The following is a 20,132-nucleotide window of genomic DNA, read 5'->3' on the forward strand; positions in this document are numbered from 1 at the left end:
ACAAATATCATGAAACATTTACATTTTGTAGTCCATTGTATAATTTAAATGAACATAAATGCAAATTTCGCATGTGGAAAAAGTAAGTGCACCCCTACATTTATCACTACTTCAAATACCTAAAATTAGAATCAGGTGCACCAGCTCAGGTGCAAATGAGTAGAACATCGTTAGAGAGGATCTTGGAGGAACCTGTCTTATTTAAACCTCAGACATTTAGTTTGGTTTGCTCTTTGTTGTTGAAGTGTGCGGCGTCACCATGCCTAAATCAAAAGAGCTATCTGAGGCCTTCAGAAAGAAGGTTATCGATGCCTACGAGTCTGGGAAGGGATTTAAAAAGACCTCCAAACAATTGGAAATCAATCATTCGACTGTCCGGAAGATCATCTACAAGTGGAGAAGATTCCAAACAACTGCCAACTTGTTCAGGCCAGGCCGCCCCAGCAAGTTCAGCCCGAGAGCAGACCGCAAGATGCTGAAAGAAGTCTCGAAGAACCCCAGAATGTCATCACGGGACCTACAGGTAGCTCTTGCCACTGTTGATGTCAAAGTGCACGAGTCTACCATTAGAAAGAGGCTGCACAAATTTGATCTACATGGGAGGTGTGCCAGGAGGAAACCTTTTCTGTCCAGAAAGAACATCAGGGCAAGACTAAAGTTTGCCAATGAACACCGAGGCAAAGATCAGCACTCCTGGAACAATGTGCTCTGGACAGATGAGTCAAAGGTAGAGCTATTTGGCCACAGTACCAGAAGACATGTTTGGCGAAAACCAAAGACAGCATTTGACCACAAGAACCTGATACCAACTGTAAAGCATGGTGGTGGAAATATTATGGTTTGGGGCAGCTTTGCTGCATCAGGGCCTGGGCAGCTCACCATCATCGAATCCACTATGAATTCTTCATTGTACCAGAGGGTGTTTGAGGATAATGTGAGGCCATCTGTCGAAAAGTTGAAGCTCAACCAAAGGTGGACCTTGCAACATGACAATGACCCTAAACATACCAGTAAATCCACCAAGGAATGGCTGAAAAGAAAGAAATGGAGGGTTCTGGAATGGCCAAGTCTAAATCCCATTGAGATGTTGTGGGGGGATTTGAAACGAGCTGTGCATGCAAGAAACCCCTCAAACATCGCACAGCTGAAAGAATTCTGCATGGAGGAGTGGGCAAAAATTTCTCCCAGTCGATGTCAGAGACTGGTCGACAGTTATAAGAAACGCCTACTTGAGGTTGTTTCTGCCAAAGGGGGCAATAACACCTATTAGAGCCAAGGGTGTACTTACTATTTCCACATGCGAAATTTGCATTTATGTTTATTTAAATTATACAATGGACTACAAAATGTAAATGTTTCATGATATTTGTTATATTATATCACCTTTATCTATCAATATTGTTGAAATGAAGATCAAATAGCTGTATGTTGAAATATGTTGAAAAAGTCAAAACTTTACATGGGGTGTACTTACTTTTTCACGTAACTGTATGTTCCAATCGTACGTATTAATGGACGTATTCACGGTCCAACTCCTTTCGGACAGTACGTAATTAATACACTGTTACGGTCCGTTCACCCCGACTCCACTCATGAGAAGGCCGAATGCCTCAATTCTGTGTTTGCCTCTCAATCTTGTGTCCCCAACCCGTAACTCTCGGTACCCATCCTTTATTGTCGTACCCACTGCTCCTGGACATCATTGAGAAGATCAGGAATCGGACTGGACCCAGACTACTGCCTTGGGGCCCTCCATCTTTAACCAAGACAGGAGATGAAAGGATTCCTTTGAGAGCCAGCCACACGTTGACTACGAGAAGAGGAAGTCAGTATGCCATGTGTGGAGTTGGCCTTCAATTCTATAGCCAGAGAGTTTGGAGAACAAGGCAAGATGCCGGACTGTATCAAAAGCATGAGACCATGCGCCTTCAGAAAGTATTCACACCCCTTGACTTTTTTCACATTTTGTTGTTGCAACCTGAATTGAAAATGGATTAAATTGAGATTTTTGTCACTGATCTACACATAATGTCCCAAAATGGTAAAGTGGAAATTTTCTTAAAGATTATTTTTTACAAAATAATTAAATAATAATTAAATTCCAAATTGACATTCAAACAAACAGACAATAACAGGCCACACCAACCAGTATACTTGCGAATCTTTGATTTTGCAAGTGACGAACAGGGGCGAATACATAACCTCCATCCACCTTCGGTGACAGGTAATGAAGATAGACATGGATTTGTACAAACACCAGTGGGTGCGAGAATATGTAACTGTTGGTCTCTCCGCAAGGATCGGCTTTATAAACCGCTCGGTCTACTTCTCCTGCCAACCCCGAGAAGAGGCACAGTCTCCGGAGCTCATTGGCCTGACAATCTGTCATAATCGGTCTCTGCTGGACCGCACACATCACCGAACTCTCCTTGAAGGGAGACCGACGTCTCGGTATTCAGAGGCAGACATCAGTGGCATTCTGAGGCTGCGTCATCTGAAGTATCATGGAGTCTGAGTCCCTACTCTGGGCTGGTGCAGCTGCTTCCCATTTTGCCTCCTTGGATTACATGGAGGTCACAACTCTCCATGTTATTGGCATCTCCCGACAGGAGGCCGAGTCTTGCGGAAGTGTTTGTCTTCTTCCAACCCATTCTTCCACACTCTTCTTCGTTTCTCATTTTCATCACCCTTTCCTTCACCATTTTTCCCCTGCTCTTCCTTTGTCATTCTTTCTTTTACTCGATTTTCTTCTCTCACTCCTCCACCTCCACATTTTGCCCCGATGCCATCTCTCATGTGCGCATGTAACATGTATCGTACAATATGCGTTGATCACAAAAAAGACAAACTGACACATAAAACATAAAACATATGATAAAGGGAGCGGGAGAAGAAGATGAAGAGCAGGGACATCGGGAGATCTGTGGGAGGGAGAGGGCTTGGGGGGGGGAGGAGTCATGGGAAGGGGGGGTTGGGTGGGGGAGGTATAAGACACATGGACACTGCGAGAACTTCCAGGAAAGAAGTTGGTATTTCAAAAAAGTGTATCTGGGGTGAATTAGCGGGGGTAGAAAAGATCAAGGTTTTGGATGGGGGAAGATAAGAGATGGTGGTGAACAGCTGTTTTAAAGACCTGGAGGGAGGAGTTGGATTGAAGAGATTGAGGGAGTTTGTTCCAGAGGTGGAAGAAAAGAGGAATGAAGGAGTGAAGGTGAGCAGAGAGTCTTGATTTTGGCAATTTAACAATAAGAGGGTGTTGTATCGTTTGTATATTTGTTGTATCTGTTGTATTTGTTGTATTTGTTTGTTGGTGTTGTATTTGTTGTATCTTTTGTTTATGTTGTATCATAAGAGGGTGTTTGATGTTGTATCGTTGCATGCCACACAATTTGTGTTTTATTTTTGTTCTTGGAATCCATTAATATTTCAGATGTTTGATATGCTCAATAGATTTTATATTTTTGGAGCAGATGGGGGGCAGAAAGGGATGGAGATTTGAGAGGACTAAGCCCAAAGGTTATTCAATCCTGCTCCATGCCCTCTGGATATTTGAGCATTTTCAGACTTGTACACCATCCTTATAATCCAGGTTATTCTTATTCACCAATAAGAATAACGAGCTGTATTAACAGTTTGCTTTTTGCTCCGTTTCTCCCTCAGGTGGAGGTTCAGAGAGAGTGGGTGAACATGGCATCGATATCACCACAAGCGCCAACGAGCATGGAGGTGGGGACGGGCCAGCAGGAGGGCAAGACGTCATCCAAAGTAGCACCGAGGCCGGTCAGAGTACCCCTTGGGACAAGCCGACAGACAAAGGGAAACCTGTTATCTGAGTCTGTCCCAGACCGAGATGCGGGTAAAAGGGTTTGGAATATCGGCCGACGATCCACAACGTCCCGGAGCGTGGCGCCGAAGGTCAGCTCATTGTAATGTTGGCACAGGAGAGTGTTTTGGGAAATGTATGTAGTCTTGTCATTAATTGGACGAACAACTTCGAAATGCAGTAGTAAAGCCACAATTATACTATTGATTGCAGGAAAGCCATGATTTTGGTGGTCGTAGAGTTATGATATTGGTTGTAGTAGTTGAGCCTGATGAAAAGCAGCCCCATAACATAATGCTGCCACCACCAAGCTTGGCAGTACGGATGTTGCTGACTGGGTGATGTGCAGTGTTAAGATTGCACCAGACGTAACACTTTGAGTTTACACCAAAAAGTTCAACTTTTGTCTTTGACCACAAAACTTTTCTCCACGTGCCCGGAGTATCACTGTTAAACCACTGATTACATACAGGTGAAACCTATTACACTTATTTTGTAACTTTTCAAACAAATTATTTACCCCTGAAGTGATTTAGGGTCAATTAGGCAAAGGATTGAATACTTATGCAACTGAGAATCATCTGATTTTTCTCTGTTAATCGAATTTATTCACATTTTTTCTGCATTTTTAAAAACTTCATCACTTTGGAATAGTTTGTGAAGACTCGACATATTAAGTTTGGTTTTGAAAGCATCATGAAATAAGATCAGGTGGCATCAAAATGTGAAAACATTGGAGGGGGGTGAATACTTTTGCAGGCCACGGTACCTGTAAAAGGGGGCCCATCCGATGGCGGGAAAGGAAGTTTGTGGTTTTGGATTTGTGGTTTATTTTGCCCGGGTTTTCTCAACATACACGGGTGTGAAACCGCCGTGCTATAGGTTTATCTCATTCCATCAAACTCATTTTGAAGTAAAGACCCCATCTGGCCACTCTGTGCTTGATAAGAGCTGCCTTTCTCTCTTACTTTCAAGTTTGTTAAAAGCACTGTGCGGTCTCCTTTTTTTGGTTCGCTTTATTTCCTTTCATGGAACAAAACGATGATGGTTCGTCATTATCAAGCTAATTTCCCCCTTGGTGATTGCTGATGTTGGTTTTGTTTTCAAGAAATTAAACACAAAGAAAGAAAAGAAAAGAGAAATACAACACAGTGCAGCAAACGCCGTTTAATAAAAACCACGGTTAATAAAACCAATCGCTTTTTAGGACCACTTCGACTCTATGGCTCCAGTGTTAAGGAAACATCGGTTAATCTTACTATAATTCACCAAATGTCTATCTGTCTGTTTGTCTGTCTGTCTGTCTGTTTGTCTGTCTGTCTGTTTGTCTGTCTGTCGGTTCCCAGGTACCGCAAAAACGGCTGAACCGATCGCAACGAAATTTTGGGTGGGTAATCCTGGGACCCCCTTGAGTAAAATAGGTTATATTGTTTTTCCAATTTTTTTTCAAATTTTCCAATTTTTCCAATTTCTAATTTTCCAGTTTTTCCAAACACGATGGAATAATATTTACCGATATGAACAGTGATGTGGCTTTTATTGAAATTCTACAAATACTGTTTAGATTTTGATGATTTGCGTGTGATATGATTCAACGGATGTTTATATAAATCGTTTAAAATAAAAAAAAGCCTTCAATTTCTGATATTTTGTCTTTTCATTTGGGCCTCCCAATTGAAGCCCCGCCCATAGAAATCAAAAGAAAGATTTTGATTTGTATGCACGAGATACATCATGACGTCATGACGTTTGTTCATCTGATGGCTTCTAAGCAGAAACGAACTGACCTCGATGCGGCGGAAAAAAAGTTGAAGACCTTCCCTGTGCTGTACTGATCTTCACACAACTCATGGATGGCCGCTTCGATCTGGACTGACTTGTTGAAAAACTGACACATGTGCTGATGTTCCTGAACTCTCAGATCCACACCAGAAGTCTTCCTGCGAACACCACATCCGTTGGGCATTTTTATTCGGGCCATGAGAGATTACTTCAGGTATGAGATGCGTCGAGCAATCATAGACATGGTTGAGGTCGATGGTGATCGCCTGACAGCAAACGACGTTGAAAAGAAAAATAATGCGTTTGATGCTGTGCACATGTTCCCTGGAGCCTGGTCCAAGGTCTTTTCAAAGACCATCACCAATTGTTGGGAAAAGAAATGAGGATTCAAACCTCAAGAGGAAGAGCTGATGTTGATCCTTCTCCTGGAATGGCTGCAGAAGAGTTCCATGCTTGGGTTGACATTGACGATGAAATTCCGGTGACGCTTGAAGACGACAAAGAGGAAGATGAAGCGGTCTTGGAAAGAATTGTGTCTGAAATCAACGATACTAGGACGTGCCCGTACGTGGGTGCCCGTTCCTTGCCAAAAAAAAAAAAAAAAATGTCTTCGCCCATGCATGCATGGGCGTGCCCATGGGCCCATGGGCGTGCCCGTAAGTGCGTGATGTGACCGTACAATGAATGTATCGTCCCGACGCCGCAGCTCGGATGGCGCTGCAGTTAATCGGGCCTGTATCGGCAGAGTTATTATAAACGTGTACTACAATCGATCGTACCTTACAACAATCAACACAGATTGCAACGTCAAATAAATGAATACGCTCTCAAATGTGCAGTCCGAGGCAGCGTCTGCTCGCCACGTTCAGCATCAGTGCGTCGTCACTATGACTATCCGTAAGTCCGGAAGTGACGTCCTCATTTGACTGTCCGGAAGGTCGCATATCGCAGTTACGATGAATCGCAAATTAGTTTTAATTAGTTTTAAAACATAGTTTAACGCCAACATAGTTTGCCAACGTGAAATAAATGAATACGCTCTCAAATGTGCCGTCCGAGGCAGAGTCTGTTCGGCACGTTCGGCACACGTGATAGCTCGCTGCTCTCTGATTGGTTGAATCGTTTTTTGGACATAGCTCGGTAACTACTTCTCCGATTAATATGAAACTTTGAAAAGGCACATCCTCAGGTCCCCAGCAATATACCTGGCAAGTTTAAAGTATATCGGACCCGTGGTTGTCGGGAAACAGCGGTCACAGACACACAGACATACACACAGACATACACACAGAGATTACTGGAATTATAGATAGACTAGGGCATGCCCGTACTATATATATATCTAAAATTATATCCCCCCCCTCTATTTACATGAAATGGTTTGGTCCAAAGCCAACGGCTTGCGAGTACGGTGACAATCCCCCCCCTCTATTTACATGGAATGGTTTGGTCCAAAGCGAAAGGCTTGCGAGTACGGTGACAATCCCCCCCCTCTATTTACATGAAATGGTTTGGTCCAAAGCGAACGGCTTGCGAGTACGGTGACAATCCCCCCCCTCTATTTACATGAAATGGTTTGGTCCAAAGCGAACGGCTTGCGGAGTTTGGTAAAGAAATCGCCATAGCTCGGTAACTACTTGTCCGATTAATATGAAACCTTGAAAAGGCACATCCTCGGGTCCCCAGCAATATACCTGGCAAGTTTAAAGTATATCGGACCCGTGGTTGTCGAGAAACAGCGGTCACAGACAAACATACAAACATACAAACATACACACAGAGATTACTGGAATTATAGATAGATATCTAAAATTATATCCCCCCCCTCTATTTACATGAAATGGTTTGGTCCAAAGCGAACGGCTTGCGAGTACGGTGACAATCCCCCCCCCTCTATTTACATGGAATGGTTTGGTCCAAAGCGAACGGCTTGCGAGTACGGTGACAATCCCCCCCCCCCTCTATTTACATGAAATGGTTTGGTCCAAAGCGAACGGCTTGCGAGTACGGTGACAATCCCCCCCCCTCTATTTACATGAAATGGTTTGGTCCAAAGCGAACGGCTTGCGGAGTTTGGTAAAGAAATCGCCATAGCTCGGTAACTACTTGTCCGATTAATATGAAACCTTGAAAAGGCACATCCTCAGGTCCCCAGCAATATACCTGGCAAGTTTAAAGTATATCGGACCCGTGGTTGTCGAGAAACAGCGGTCACAGACAAACATACAAACATACAAACATACACACAGAGATTACTGGAATTATAGATAGATGAATACATCGGGTCAGGATTCTGATGATGACGTAGCTGAAGCCCCCATGGAAGGGTTTTGAAAAATTTTCAATGTGACGTCAGGGATTATTTGAGGGTTCAGACAGACATTTGGCAGTTCATTAATAAATTAGGCCATACGCTCTGCATTTTACAACCTGTATTCGGTTTGGTATGGGGAGAAATTCCTGAAAATATGACAATAATAAAAGACATTTTGTTGCCTAATCTGCAGGCTTCGGTTTATAAAACCATCCGTTAATAAGACCAGATCGCCCCGGTCCCAAGGTAGTTTTATTAACCTGCGGCCACTGTATTACTGATGTATTACTTTCGTGATTGAGGTTAATGAAAGCTCCATTGCACGATATAGAAGGTAAGCCAATGAAAAACAAATCAAAAAGTAATCACGTGACTTTATAATTTAGCAACAGAATACATGACTTTTTTGCATGAAGAAAACAAATGAGAGAATGAACAAGAATGTAATAAAGTTGAAGGTTCAGAAGAAGAGAAATGTGAAGAAGAGGTTGAATCAGTTATTAGGGGATTAAAGAAAGGAAAAGCAATGGGTCCGACTGGATTCTTCGGTGAAATGATAGTGGTGGCTGGAGATCTAGGAATTAAATTGACTAGTAGGGTTACCCGTGGGAATCCCACGGGCATGGAGGTGTATCGTTGCGATCGGTGCAGCCGTTTTTGTGGTACCCGGGACAATAACGTTAGGCGGGAGTCCGAACCTGAAAATGCTGCAGACCAAAGCTGAAATTGGAAAAACAATATAGCCTATTTTACTCCAGGGGGTCCCAGGATTACCCACCCAAAATATCGTTGCGATCGGTTCAGCCGTTTTTGCGGTACCTGGGAACAGACGGACGGACAGACAGACGGATGGACATTTGGTGAATTATAGTAAGATGATAAAGTTGTGTCGAAACATCTTGGAAGAAGGAGTGATCCCTGAAGATTGGGTACGGAACATTATTGTGCCCTTTTTAATAAAGGGAATAAATAAAGGGAACCCTTAATAATAAAGGGAGACCCCTTTATTATGTTCATGTTACAGAGGGGTTAAACTAATTGCGCAGGCTTTGGAGGTTTTTAAAAAGGTGGTTGAAAGAAGATGAAGAGAAGTGGTAATTATAAACAACGACCACTTTCGTTTTATGGAAGGAAGATAAGCAACAGAAGCGTTAAAATATTGAAATATCAGGTATTATAAAGAATGAAAATAGGTCCCACAACCAGGAAGCACGACACAGAGTTTTTTTTTTTAATGAAGTGAGCTGACGCGTTACATCACTGGGCACTGCCATTTTGTCTGAATATCGATGTTCCTCCACCCGGATAGCACAAGCGACAGATTTGATTGGTCAAGACGGCACGCAATTTTTCACCAAAATCGAATCGATTCGGCCTCGTCACACACCCAACCTGTCCACCAAGTTTCATCCGAATCCGTCCATAATGGATTGAGATATCCTGCTCACAGACAGACAGACAGACAAGCAGGGGTCAAAACATAACCTCCTTCCACCTTTGGTGATGGAGATAATAGAGAAGTTTATAAGGCTGCAGAAAAGAAAACCAAAACAGTTTACGGCCGTTGATGCATTTGGGATACGTTGAATGTGACACTTCCTTATTTAACACATTAAATTAGTTATTTGTGCCTGTTGTGTGTGTCCTTTATGAAGTTCCTAAAAACGGTGTTTCCTGTTTTGAATGATTTTGAAAGTTTTTGACAGACAGACTGAAGCAATTGCTTTACCCCGCTTTGTACGTGTGCGCAGGGTAATAACTCAGGTGAAAACAAACTTTGAATGCACTGGAATGTTTGAGGTAAAAGTAGGATTACACCAGGGATTGAACAGAAAGGTTTAGCGAAGAAAGGTTAATGCGTCAACATTAAAACGAAGGTTATGGTGAATGGTGAAGAAAGGAGAAAGGAAATAAAGGGGGCAATTGCCTTTTTAATACAATACGAGGAAAAGTACGGGGTGAGCCTTTTATCTATTCCCCGTTTTGAACCCCTGTAATTCAGTTTCTAAGCAACGAAATTGAACAAAATATTTACAGAATATAGGTGCATATTTCAGGTTTTCGTGGTAAAAATTATATTGCATTAAGAAGTGTACAAATTTAGTTATGAATTTTGACGTGATTTCTATCATTTTCCAGGAGTTTGCATCCTTTTGCAATACTCCAAGACCATTTTCTGTCACATTCCGACTGAAATGTCTCCAAAAGCTGCTTGAACCCGCTCTTTCAGGTCTTGAATGTTCACTGGTTGAGTTGCGTAAACCTTGCCCTTAAGAAAGCCCCGTAAGAAGAAATTGCACATGCCCACCAGGGTCTCCAGGTCCGGGAATGGTTCAACGACACTTTTCCCGACCGGTGGATTTGTCGTGGTTCTGCCAATACGCCATAGTACTGAATCGGCTCCATATAAAGCGACCACTCTTCCTCTTCGGGTTTAAACTCTCCCATTGTGCCAAATGTGGCCATGACTCACGGGAAGAACCAACCTGCAACAAAACCCGGTAGCGGGCCGATTGGGAACACACACATTTCATATGTTATTTAAACATTAACTCGACCCATCTCATCCATGTCAGTCTCCACCACAGTTATATCAGAACAAGCTGATATGTCACACTGTCACGGATTGTTTAACCCCAATATGGGGCCATTCAAAACTACATAAAGCTATTTTCTTAGGGAGGCCCATAACGTGTGTGCTGACGGGCTTGATTACACCTAAATAATAATTTTTATTCGACATCGATTAGATTTTGGAGGGTTCCTCATTGTGAGTAACACTTAACCCATTTAGGCAGTGTTTAATCAGCAGAGGCCTACAGGCCTGATGTCTTAGGCCCACCAGAAAACCAAGATGGCGGCCATATTATTTTTGTCTGGGTTGTATAGTGGGTGGAGTCAACTGACGAATGTGGGCGGGGTTTGGCAGCTGTTCGACTAATGGATGCACATTTCAACAACTGACCCCAACAATAACCACAACAACAGCACCGACAACCATGCGGAGCTCTTGTCGACCTGTGACACGCCACAGGTAAAAATAAGTCAGTCTCTAAGGAAAAATAGTTTACTCTTGTCGCCAGATGTTCAGTTCTCCCAGGGGTGGATGGGTGTCTTATAAAAAGACAGGAAGACTCACACGTACACCAGCGCCCATGCGCACACCGATCACGTCAAACGTATATAATTCACACATGTACAGACACGACATCACAATACATTTGTGGTGTATTGTCGTTGTTTTTTATTTTATTCTGATTTTAAAAAATATTTCTGTTATGGTACAGGTGCAGTCCCCAAGAGAGAATGTCGCTTCCTTCCATTGAAATCATTGTAATTGCTTCCGTTGTTATTGTGCAAAGCACGATGGCATTTACCAATATGTTCTGAGGATGAAGAATTTGGTGATTTTGCGATCTCTTGATCTGGTACTTTAGCGATGTATTTTGGTGTATTTTTCATTCTTGTTAGTTATGAAAAAGTTCGAGAATAAAAGGTGTACTTAGAGTTAGGGTTAGGGTTGTTAGGGTTAGGGTCCAAATATACGTGATAGTCCAAAGGTCAATGTGTGGCGTGGCTTTCTCCATGACTCCTTGGTGGGCCCGTTTTTCTTTGTGGAGGATACAGTGACCTCAACAATTTACAGGAACATGTTTGAAGGATTCACCTTCCCAAAGATTGAAGACCTGCAACCCGATATCATTTTTCAACAGGACGGTGTTCCCCCTCATTGGGCCTTAGTCGTTTAAGCCATCCTGAATGAAAAATTTCCAGGTCGCTGGATTGGCTGAGACGGACCAACCGCCTGGTCTCCACAAGTCACCAGACATAACCCCCCTTGATTTTTTTTTCTGTGGAGGGTTTGTCAAAGATGATGTCTACAACACCAAGGTGGCAAACCTGCAGGATCTTGGTTCTCGGATCACAGCTGCATGCGCATTGATGGATGCAAACATGCTGAGCCGAACATGGCAAGAACTCGTGTACCACCTTTTCATGTCCTGTGCACGACAAACGGGGTGGTATTGACAAGTATTGATGATGTGGGCGCAACTTTGAGTTTCTGTATCATATAAACCAACGGGTATCTTTGTATCATTTGTGGTTCTAAATATATTAATAACCAAAGTTGTCCGGGTCTTTTTGGAACACCCTGTACTATGGTATTCCATGATAAATGTTTTTATCGAGGTTTAAAGGTGCATAAATAAATTAATTCTCATTTTTACCGCTGTTTTACCCAGCGTCTATTGCATCACCAAAGCGGCACATTCCCTACTTGGAGTGCGTAGTGAGCTCATGTCCCAAATCTTTTTCAGGAATGCATCAAAAAATTCGAAAAGTCCTTTCGAAAAGTCCTTTAAATATTAGCAACCAACTAATTATTCTTGACAGCACATATTGCATGACGTAATCAACGGAATGATATATATTACTGTGTGTTCTATATCTTAGGAACACAAAGTCATAGACAGCTGACATTTTACATTTGCCGTCCTGCTCTTTGACGGTTGGTGCAATCTTAGTGATATCATAAGGGTTCATTCCAGGTTTGAGTCTGTTAGAGAAGTCTCTTTCGGTCTGCGACTGACACTGTAATTTTTTGTTGCCACCACGTGTTTCTTTTTTCTTTTTCTTTTTTTACCAAAGAATCATTTTGAGTATTGTTTTAAGAGATCGCTGTGAATGACTATGAACTCTGTACTTGTCAGGCCAAAACCATCTCACCAAAGCAGCCTGGCTTTGGCCTACTCCCAGAGCCCATTCTGGATGAGGCTTCACTTGGCAGAATATATGGCAAAGCGGGACAAGATGGCCGCCGTTCTACGGTCTTGCGGCCACATTACCTGCATGTTAACTCGCCACCTTACAAGAGACCGTGGAGAGCCCGACCCCGCCTCATTGAGTTCCAAAAAGGTATGGAAATGCTTTATGTTATGAAATCGCTCATAAAGGTGTAATTTTGCGATGTTTGATTCCATGAATGCTGCAAAACTGTTTGAACCTGAAACAGATAAACTGGGGTCCATTGTCTGATACAATTTAATGTGGCTAGTCATGGGTGGAAAATACAGTTGGTAGGCCTCTAATGGCGGACTGGGTAGAGGTGGATGACAGGATAATTGCTTCTGGCCATCTTGAACTTTCATCGACAATGCCGAGGATGTATTCGTCTGCGGGAAATGGACCACACATGTTAACATAGATGACCTCTCACGGATTGATTGGCTTCTTGGTCATTTGTAATGGCACAGGTTGAACAGGTGGGCGGACACTTAGCACCCCAAGTTGGATGGCCAATGTGCACCCGAGACCCTGTATCATCCGTATTGGCCACCGCTATGTTGGCCACAGTTTTACTGTTATACTACAACTGTCAAACGTACCTTGAATAGGTAAAAGAGTGTTTGAACCATATGTGAAGACTGAAGATGCTAGTTGCTGACTTGGATAGAGTACAGTAGTGGCCATCTGGACATAGTCTGTGGAAAGTGTTTCCATCCATTAGTAGATTGACAGAAGCTCCAGAATCGATAATCATTTTTACCGGAATATAATCTATTTTGACCGTTAGGCCTGGTGTTGGCTTAGCGGTTAGGGTGCCGGCTTGGGATCCTGGGTTTGAATCCCGGTCAATCGCTGAATTAACGCCAGGGGGGTGAACTCAGTCTGTCATCCTTCCGAGGTCGGCAAATTGAGTTCCAGTTCACTGGTAATTCCTTGTGTGTCGCAAGAGGCGACAAACAGGGTTGGCGGCAGGAAAGGCATCCGGCCATAAAACATTGCTTCAAAAAAGGGGACCAAGGTGCCCGAAAAAGGCCAACCCCTGCTCTGCGGGGAAAAATGGCCTCTAGAGGTAGTTCATTTGTTTGATTTCAATGCAAATATAAAGTAGGCAGGGGTTGGCCTAAAATTTTGACCTTGACCTAATTTCAAGGTCATGACCTAATTGTAGACTTTCTTTTACATTTTTCACCATAACTCAACTAAGGTCTGTCCAATCGGAACAAAATTGCACTCATTAGATAGTGTAGAGCAAGCCACATTTATGCTAAACTTACATTATACCTCTCGGGGTTAAAGGTCAAGGTTTTACACCCTTAGGAGTATTAAACCACCATTTAGGGTTTTCTCCCTTTTTCCTGCCAATGTCCAACAACTTTTGGAATGAAATTTTGCATCAATAAAGAGAATACTAAGTATGGGGGCTGACATTTATTTGCCCTTGACTTAATTTTAAGGTCATGACCCAATTATAGACATTTTAACATTTTTCACCGTAACTCAACTAAGGTTTGTCAGATCGGAATGAAATTTCCCTCCCTAGATAGCCCCAGAGCAAGTCACATTTATACTTAATTTACATCGTACCCCTCCGGGTTAAAGGTCAACGTCTTATCTTGTGGATACTTTGAGACCAAGGAATGCTCCATTCCACCTTCCGAAACCTGCACATGGAGAATAACGACGAACAGGAGGCTACTTATTTCACATCAACCTGTAAGGGAGCCTGGTGTTGGCTTAGTGGTTAGGTTAGGGTGCCGGCTTGGGATCCTAGGTTACTGGGTTCGAATCCCGGTCGATCGCTGAATTAACGCCAGGGGGTTTGACACAGCCTGTCATCCTTCCGAGTTCGGCAAATTGAGTACCAGTTCACTGGTAATTCCCTGTGTGTTGCAAGAGGCGACTAACAGAGTTGGCAGCAGAAAGGGCATCCGGCCATAAAACATTGCTTCAAAAAGGGGACCACGGTGCCTGAAAAAGGCCAAGCCCTGCTCCACGGGGAAAAATGGCCTCTAGAGGCTGGTTCTTCTGTAAGTTTCCCTGCATGTAAACATGAATAAAATGTTTAAAACAAATCATGTTACTTGTGTGTAGTGTCATGGTAATGCGAATGTAGCTCGGTCCTTGGTTACACATCATTTCTTATAGAAAGTTTAACCCTGTATTCCCCCTGTACATCATTCAAATAACATGGATATTTCGTTTTTATCGATTTGGATGTGATCTGTAACTAGACCACAGTTTAAAATGTATGTTTAAGGTGCTTCATTAAAAGCTGACTGATCCAAGCACTTGCACGATTTCCAAAGATGTAACGGAACATGTGACACATTTTGCCCGCCATGGTAAAGAGACGTTTCCAGTGGTCGTTCTTGGCAGCCATGCACAGACATCACGGTGGAGCCGGCATCGACTCCCCGAAGGCCGGCGACGAGCCATTCCTACAAGGCGTCCAATTTTCAGACTCTCGAAGCAATTTTCAGATAAACCTTTTGGGATCATTAGCAGATACTATTCCTGTGCAGAAGTTCACAAGCTGCCAGGTTTTCGAGTCACTGGAGCGAAGATGATTCAAACCCAGGTGCACAATCCTTGGAACGTGTTCAAATGATCTGTGAAGACACCATTTGTTTTTCACTGAAAGAGAAGCTATTTTTAATCCTTCCTGAAATGAATTTAACCCCATGGTGAGTGAAACATGATTGTTTTGGTGTAAAACTGGTGGAAGTGCTTGAGATGAACCCGTGGAGAAATTGTACACTCAGACTCATTTTAAATGATTTATTTAATTGCTAAAATATTTTTCAGCGAAAGATATTTTACTCCACTTGCCTTAGTCGTGTAACAGTGTTTTACTGCTATGAGCATCGATTTTGTGCTTTAAGGTTTATTTGAATCAAAGCTTCTACTTGCATTTTATCGCAAATCATTTGAGATGCCATCCTTTCATCATTTGACATGACATCTCATCCTTCCTTCACACCACAGCACCCAGTTCCATGACTTGGTATTGTTTTTCTTACCAAAGTAAAGTATCTTGTTGTAGGAACGCGATAGGGGATAATGGAAGTAATATAGCCTAGTTATGTCATTGGTAAATTTCTGGCATAAACATTGGTTTCTGTGTAAATCACAGGACTCGTGTCGAAGCATGTTCAGAAAGAGCTAAAGAGTCTATCCCCGCCATTCTGTATTGTGTCTAGACATTAATTATCCCACCTTTAATCTTCTAAATTGGCCCATTGGTAATATGTTTATTTGTTTTCTTTTTAAATGAACCTCCATTCCCCCAGCTCCTCAAGCCCCAACTAAAAACCCCTTCCCTCCTCCGGGGACAGCAAAAGCAACACCTTGCGGGAATGTGCCGAGGTAAGAACCACAGTTGTGACGATAAGCGAGTACCACCAGACACCCATGGCAATGGTGGCCGTGCAGTGGCATGAGTTGATTCGATGGGAGTGCCAGTCGGCACATGAAAAAAAAAGAAGAAGAAAAAAAAAAACCACCTTTAGAGGCCATTTTTCCCCGCAAAGCGGGGGTTGGCCTTTTTCGGGAACCGTGGTTGTTGTTGTTTTTCGGTCCCCTTTTTGAAGCAATGTTTTACGGCCGGATGCCCTTCCTGACGCCAACCCTTTTTGCCGCCTTTAACGACAAACAGGGAATTACCAGTGAACTGGTACTCAATTAGCCGACCTCGGAAGGATGACAGGCTGAGTCAACCCCCCTGGTGTTAATTCAGCGATTAGACCGGGATTCGAACCCAGGATCCTAGGATCCTAAGCCGGGCCGGCACCCTAGCCGCTAGCCCAACACCAGGGTCATGGTCACATGTCTGGCACATGGTCACAAGATAATTATTCTGGCCCTCAAGAGCTCAGTTGGAGCAGTTGTTGTTGGAGTTTGAGTTGAGACTGGAGTGAGAGGTCAGGCTGTTAGCTTGGGACGTGTTGTGATGAGCAATTGAGTGTTGTCCTCTGGAACCGAGTGACACCATAGACAAGCAAGTATGTCTCGGGTGAAAAGTTGCTATGGGGGCCAGGACGCGTCGAGGCCCTGAACATGTCTCACTCTTTCAAAACCCTCTCGTCACCTGCTTACTCGACCCTACCTAAGCATCAAATGGGTAGAAGGGTTGTTTTCGGTCCTGCAACAGACTACCGAATCCAATTTGTAAACAAACATGAAGACAACAAACCAGAGAAGGTATCCCTAACTCACCTAGCAAAACATTTCCAAAGACAGGTGCGAATCAAAGATGTCATAGAAGAATCCGAAACAACGAGTAGAGTCCCAACAATTGCAAAAAAAAGAAGAAAGAAAAATATAAAACGAAATATCAACAGATATACACTGACAGCTGGGGAAACGATAAAAGAGCAGGAAGGAATAGAAAAGAGTTGGACAGATTGGGGGTAGTCAAAGAAGGCTCTGTGGAATGGCTAAGAAGAGGTCAGCTCAACATGGATGGAGACCGAATCATTATAAATGGCTAAGACCAAGGACACTACACCAATGGCTTTAAGAAAATATCGGGACTGAGTCAATAGGACAAGTGTAGGTTCTGCAAGGTAGAAACAGAAAGTACAAGCCACCTCCTACTAGTATACAAAAAAAAAAACTCATGTCAGAGCAGCTGTACACCCAAAGGCACAACAAGGCATGTCGAGTAATCCACTGGCACATCTGCAAAAGTCTTAATATCCCAGTTCCAGAAAACTCTATCCCAGTTCCTCGTGGAAGAAAAACCACCTTTAGAGGCCATTTTTCCCCGCAAAGCGGGGGTTGGCCTTTTTCGGGAACCGTGGTTGTTGTTGTTTTTCGGTCCCCTTTTTGAAGCAATGTTTTACGGCCGGATGCCCTTCCTGACGCCAACCCTTTTTGCCGCCTTTAACGACAAACAGGGAATTACCAGTGAACTGGTACTCAATTAGCCGACCTCAGAAGGTATGACAGGCTGAGTCAACCCCCCTGGCGTTAATTCAGCAATCGACCGGGATTCGAACCCAGGATCCATTGGATCCTAAGCCGGCACCTTAGCCGCTAGCCCAACACCAGGGTCAGTTCCTCGTGGAAGCATGAACTAAAATCAATAACTGAAAACAAGGAAGTAATGTTCACGTATGACCTAATGATCCCATCAAGCAAGAACATATAAAACAAAGCATTGCAACCGGATATAGTTCTGAGGTACAAAAAAAGAAAAGAAGGCATTGCTAAATGAGGTGTCAGTCCCCAGTGATTTTGGCCTAAACAATGCAGGAATCAAGAAAATGACCAAATACCAAACCCTCAAAATGAAGTGAAAAGAACCTGGAAGCTGAAAAGCACTGAAATTGTTCCAGTTATTATTGGATCAATGGGAATGATTAAAATAACCTTACAGAGATCTTAAAAACCATCCCTGGGAATATTACGACAAATGAACTGCAGTTGGAAGCTGTCCGAGGCCCAGTGACGATCCTCAATAGAGGCCTTCAGAACAAAACCTTGAGAATAGGAAAACTTCACAAACTGGGCCATGAATCACGATCCCTTACTGAAACGGAGCTGGATACTTCGAGACCTGGAAGGACTCCGAAACGGGCCTTCTGAAACCCGTTTATGGAGATAACAACCAACGGCAAACACAGACACACACGGACGGACGGACGTCCAGGCTTCATAACTCCTTTTCACCCGGGACACTCACGCTTGTCTGTGGTGTTGCTCAGTTACGCTGAACTCCACTCAATTGCCCAACTCAACTTGTCCAAAGCTGCCGTGGGCTTTTCTCTCCTGACCTCTCTCTCTCTCTCCAGCTCCAACTCTGACAACAACTGTCTTGACTGCCCTGTCCGAACAACAACAACAGATCCATCACGTGGTATTGTTTTTCCTCCCAGTGTAAAGTATACCATACCTTGAAAAACCATGGGACGTTCCAGTGGTGACAATATTTAATGTGATGTCCATGATTATGAATGCCATAATCCGATGTCCTACAAACAGGCAGTGAATGGCCTGATTACTCCATTTCAGAGCATTCTGTCTCAGAAGGAGGTAACAGAGTTCTAACAAGGAACCGTATAATTGCCTGCGAGACAGTTGGCACCTTTTCAAAGGTGATTTCAATTTTTATCGAATTTTCAAATTTTCAAATGTCCAGTCAACCATGTGGAATGTCATGATGAAGTATAGAAGTCGCTAGGGAACACAAACTCTCATCTTCAAGTTTCTCTTCCTCGTATGCAGCACAAGGATGCAGGGTGGCATCATTGGCTGAGGGTGTGGCTGTGCTGCTGATGCAAAGTTCTCTGTTGGTTAAGAGAGGAATTTGCTGATGGTGCCAGCGATAGCTCGACTACTCTTCGCGAAGAATTCCGTGGAATATTTAACGTCCACCAACTGATGTTAGTTGGATGAAACGCCCATCACACACATCACCTGCCTGTGAAGCACTGAGATGACAGTTTATAGCTAGGTCGGGGTTCATACCCGAACTGGACAGCTTGGAGGTGAGCGTGCATACCGCTAAACCATGCTGTCAGCCGCCTTCAAGTCGAGAAGGTCACATGACGTGCTGGAGTAAGAATACCAACGGCATTCGCTGATCACGTTCACCATTTTCCTCTCAGACATGCTTGGCCTGTGTAATTGATGGCCACGTCTGTCTCACCAGTTTGTGATCGAGGAACGACTTGTTTAAATCGAATGTTATATTTTCAACAAGAATCGGAGCATGAATAGGAAGACAAGTCTGTCATTTTAACGTACCTGGGCCTAGAATTCATCGCGATCACACACGCACAGAGAGGAGTGAGATAACATTTTTACTCTGTCTGTCTGGCAGTCAAACAAAATTTGAAAATCACTCCAAACAGGAAATTTACTGTTTTGAAGGATGTCATAATGGACACAAACAACAGGCACGAATAACGTAATAGACACTGGGTATAATAATAACTCACCTACTCTTCATCAAATGGCAGAGTGCGATCTTTAACCTCCCCCAGCTAATGCGAGCAGATGGGACACCGAGCTTAACGCCACCCGAGGAATATCAGATGGGGCACACAGCTTAACGCCACCCGAGGGATATCAGATGGGACACACAGCTTAACGCCACCCGAGGGATACCAGATGGGACACACAGCTTAACGCCACCCGAGGGATATCAGATGGGGCACACAGCTTAACGCCACCCGAGGGATATCAGATGGGGCACACAGCTTAATGCCACCCGAGGGATATCAGATGGGGCACACAGCTTAACGCCACCCGAGGGATACCAGATGGGACACACAGCTTAACGCCACCCGAGGGATATCAGATGGGGCACACAGCTTAACGCCACCCGAGGGATATCAGATGGGGCACACAGCTTAATGCCACCCGAGGGATATCAGATGGGGCACACAGCTTAACGCCACCCGAGGGATAGCAGATGGG

The 20,132-nt window shown here is 43.6% G+C and overlaps 1 protein-coding gene across 2 annotated transcripts in view; it reads left to right on the top strand.

Moving 5' to 3' along the window:
* The window catches only part of KIAA0586 (KIAA0586 ortholog), a 414,056-nt gene that overhangs the window by 303,713 nt on the left and 90,211 nt on the right, over positions 1 to 20,132 (top strand). For both annotated transcript variants that reach the window (XM_078784140.1, XM_068129752.2), the window contains 2 exons: positions 3,661 to 3,915; positions 12,632 to 12,836. In XM_078784140.1, the coding sequence (XP_078640266.1) occupies positions 3,661 to 3,915; positions 12,632 to 12,836 (460 nt within the window). The remainder of the gene's footprint in view (positions 1 to 3,660; positions 3,916 to 12,631; positions 12,837 to 20,132) is intronic.

The sequence above is a fragment of the Myxine glutinosa genome, chromosome 9, assembly GCF_964187855.1.
Source record: "Myxine glutinosa chromosome 9, kmMyxGlut1.1, whole genome shotgun sequence".
Lineage (NCBI taxonomy): Eukaryota > Metazoa > Chordata > Myxini > Myxiniformes > Myxinidae > Myxine > Myxine glutinosa.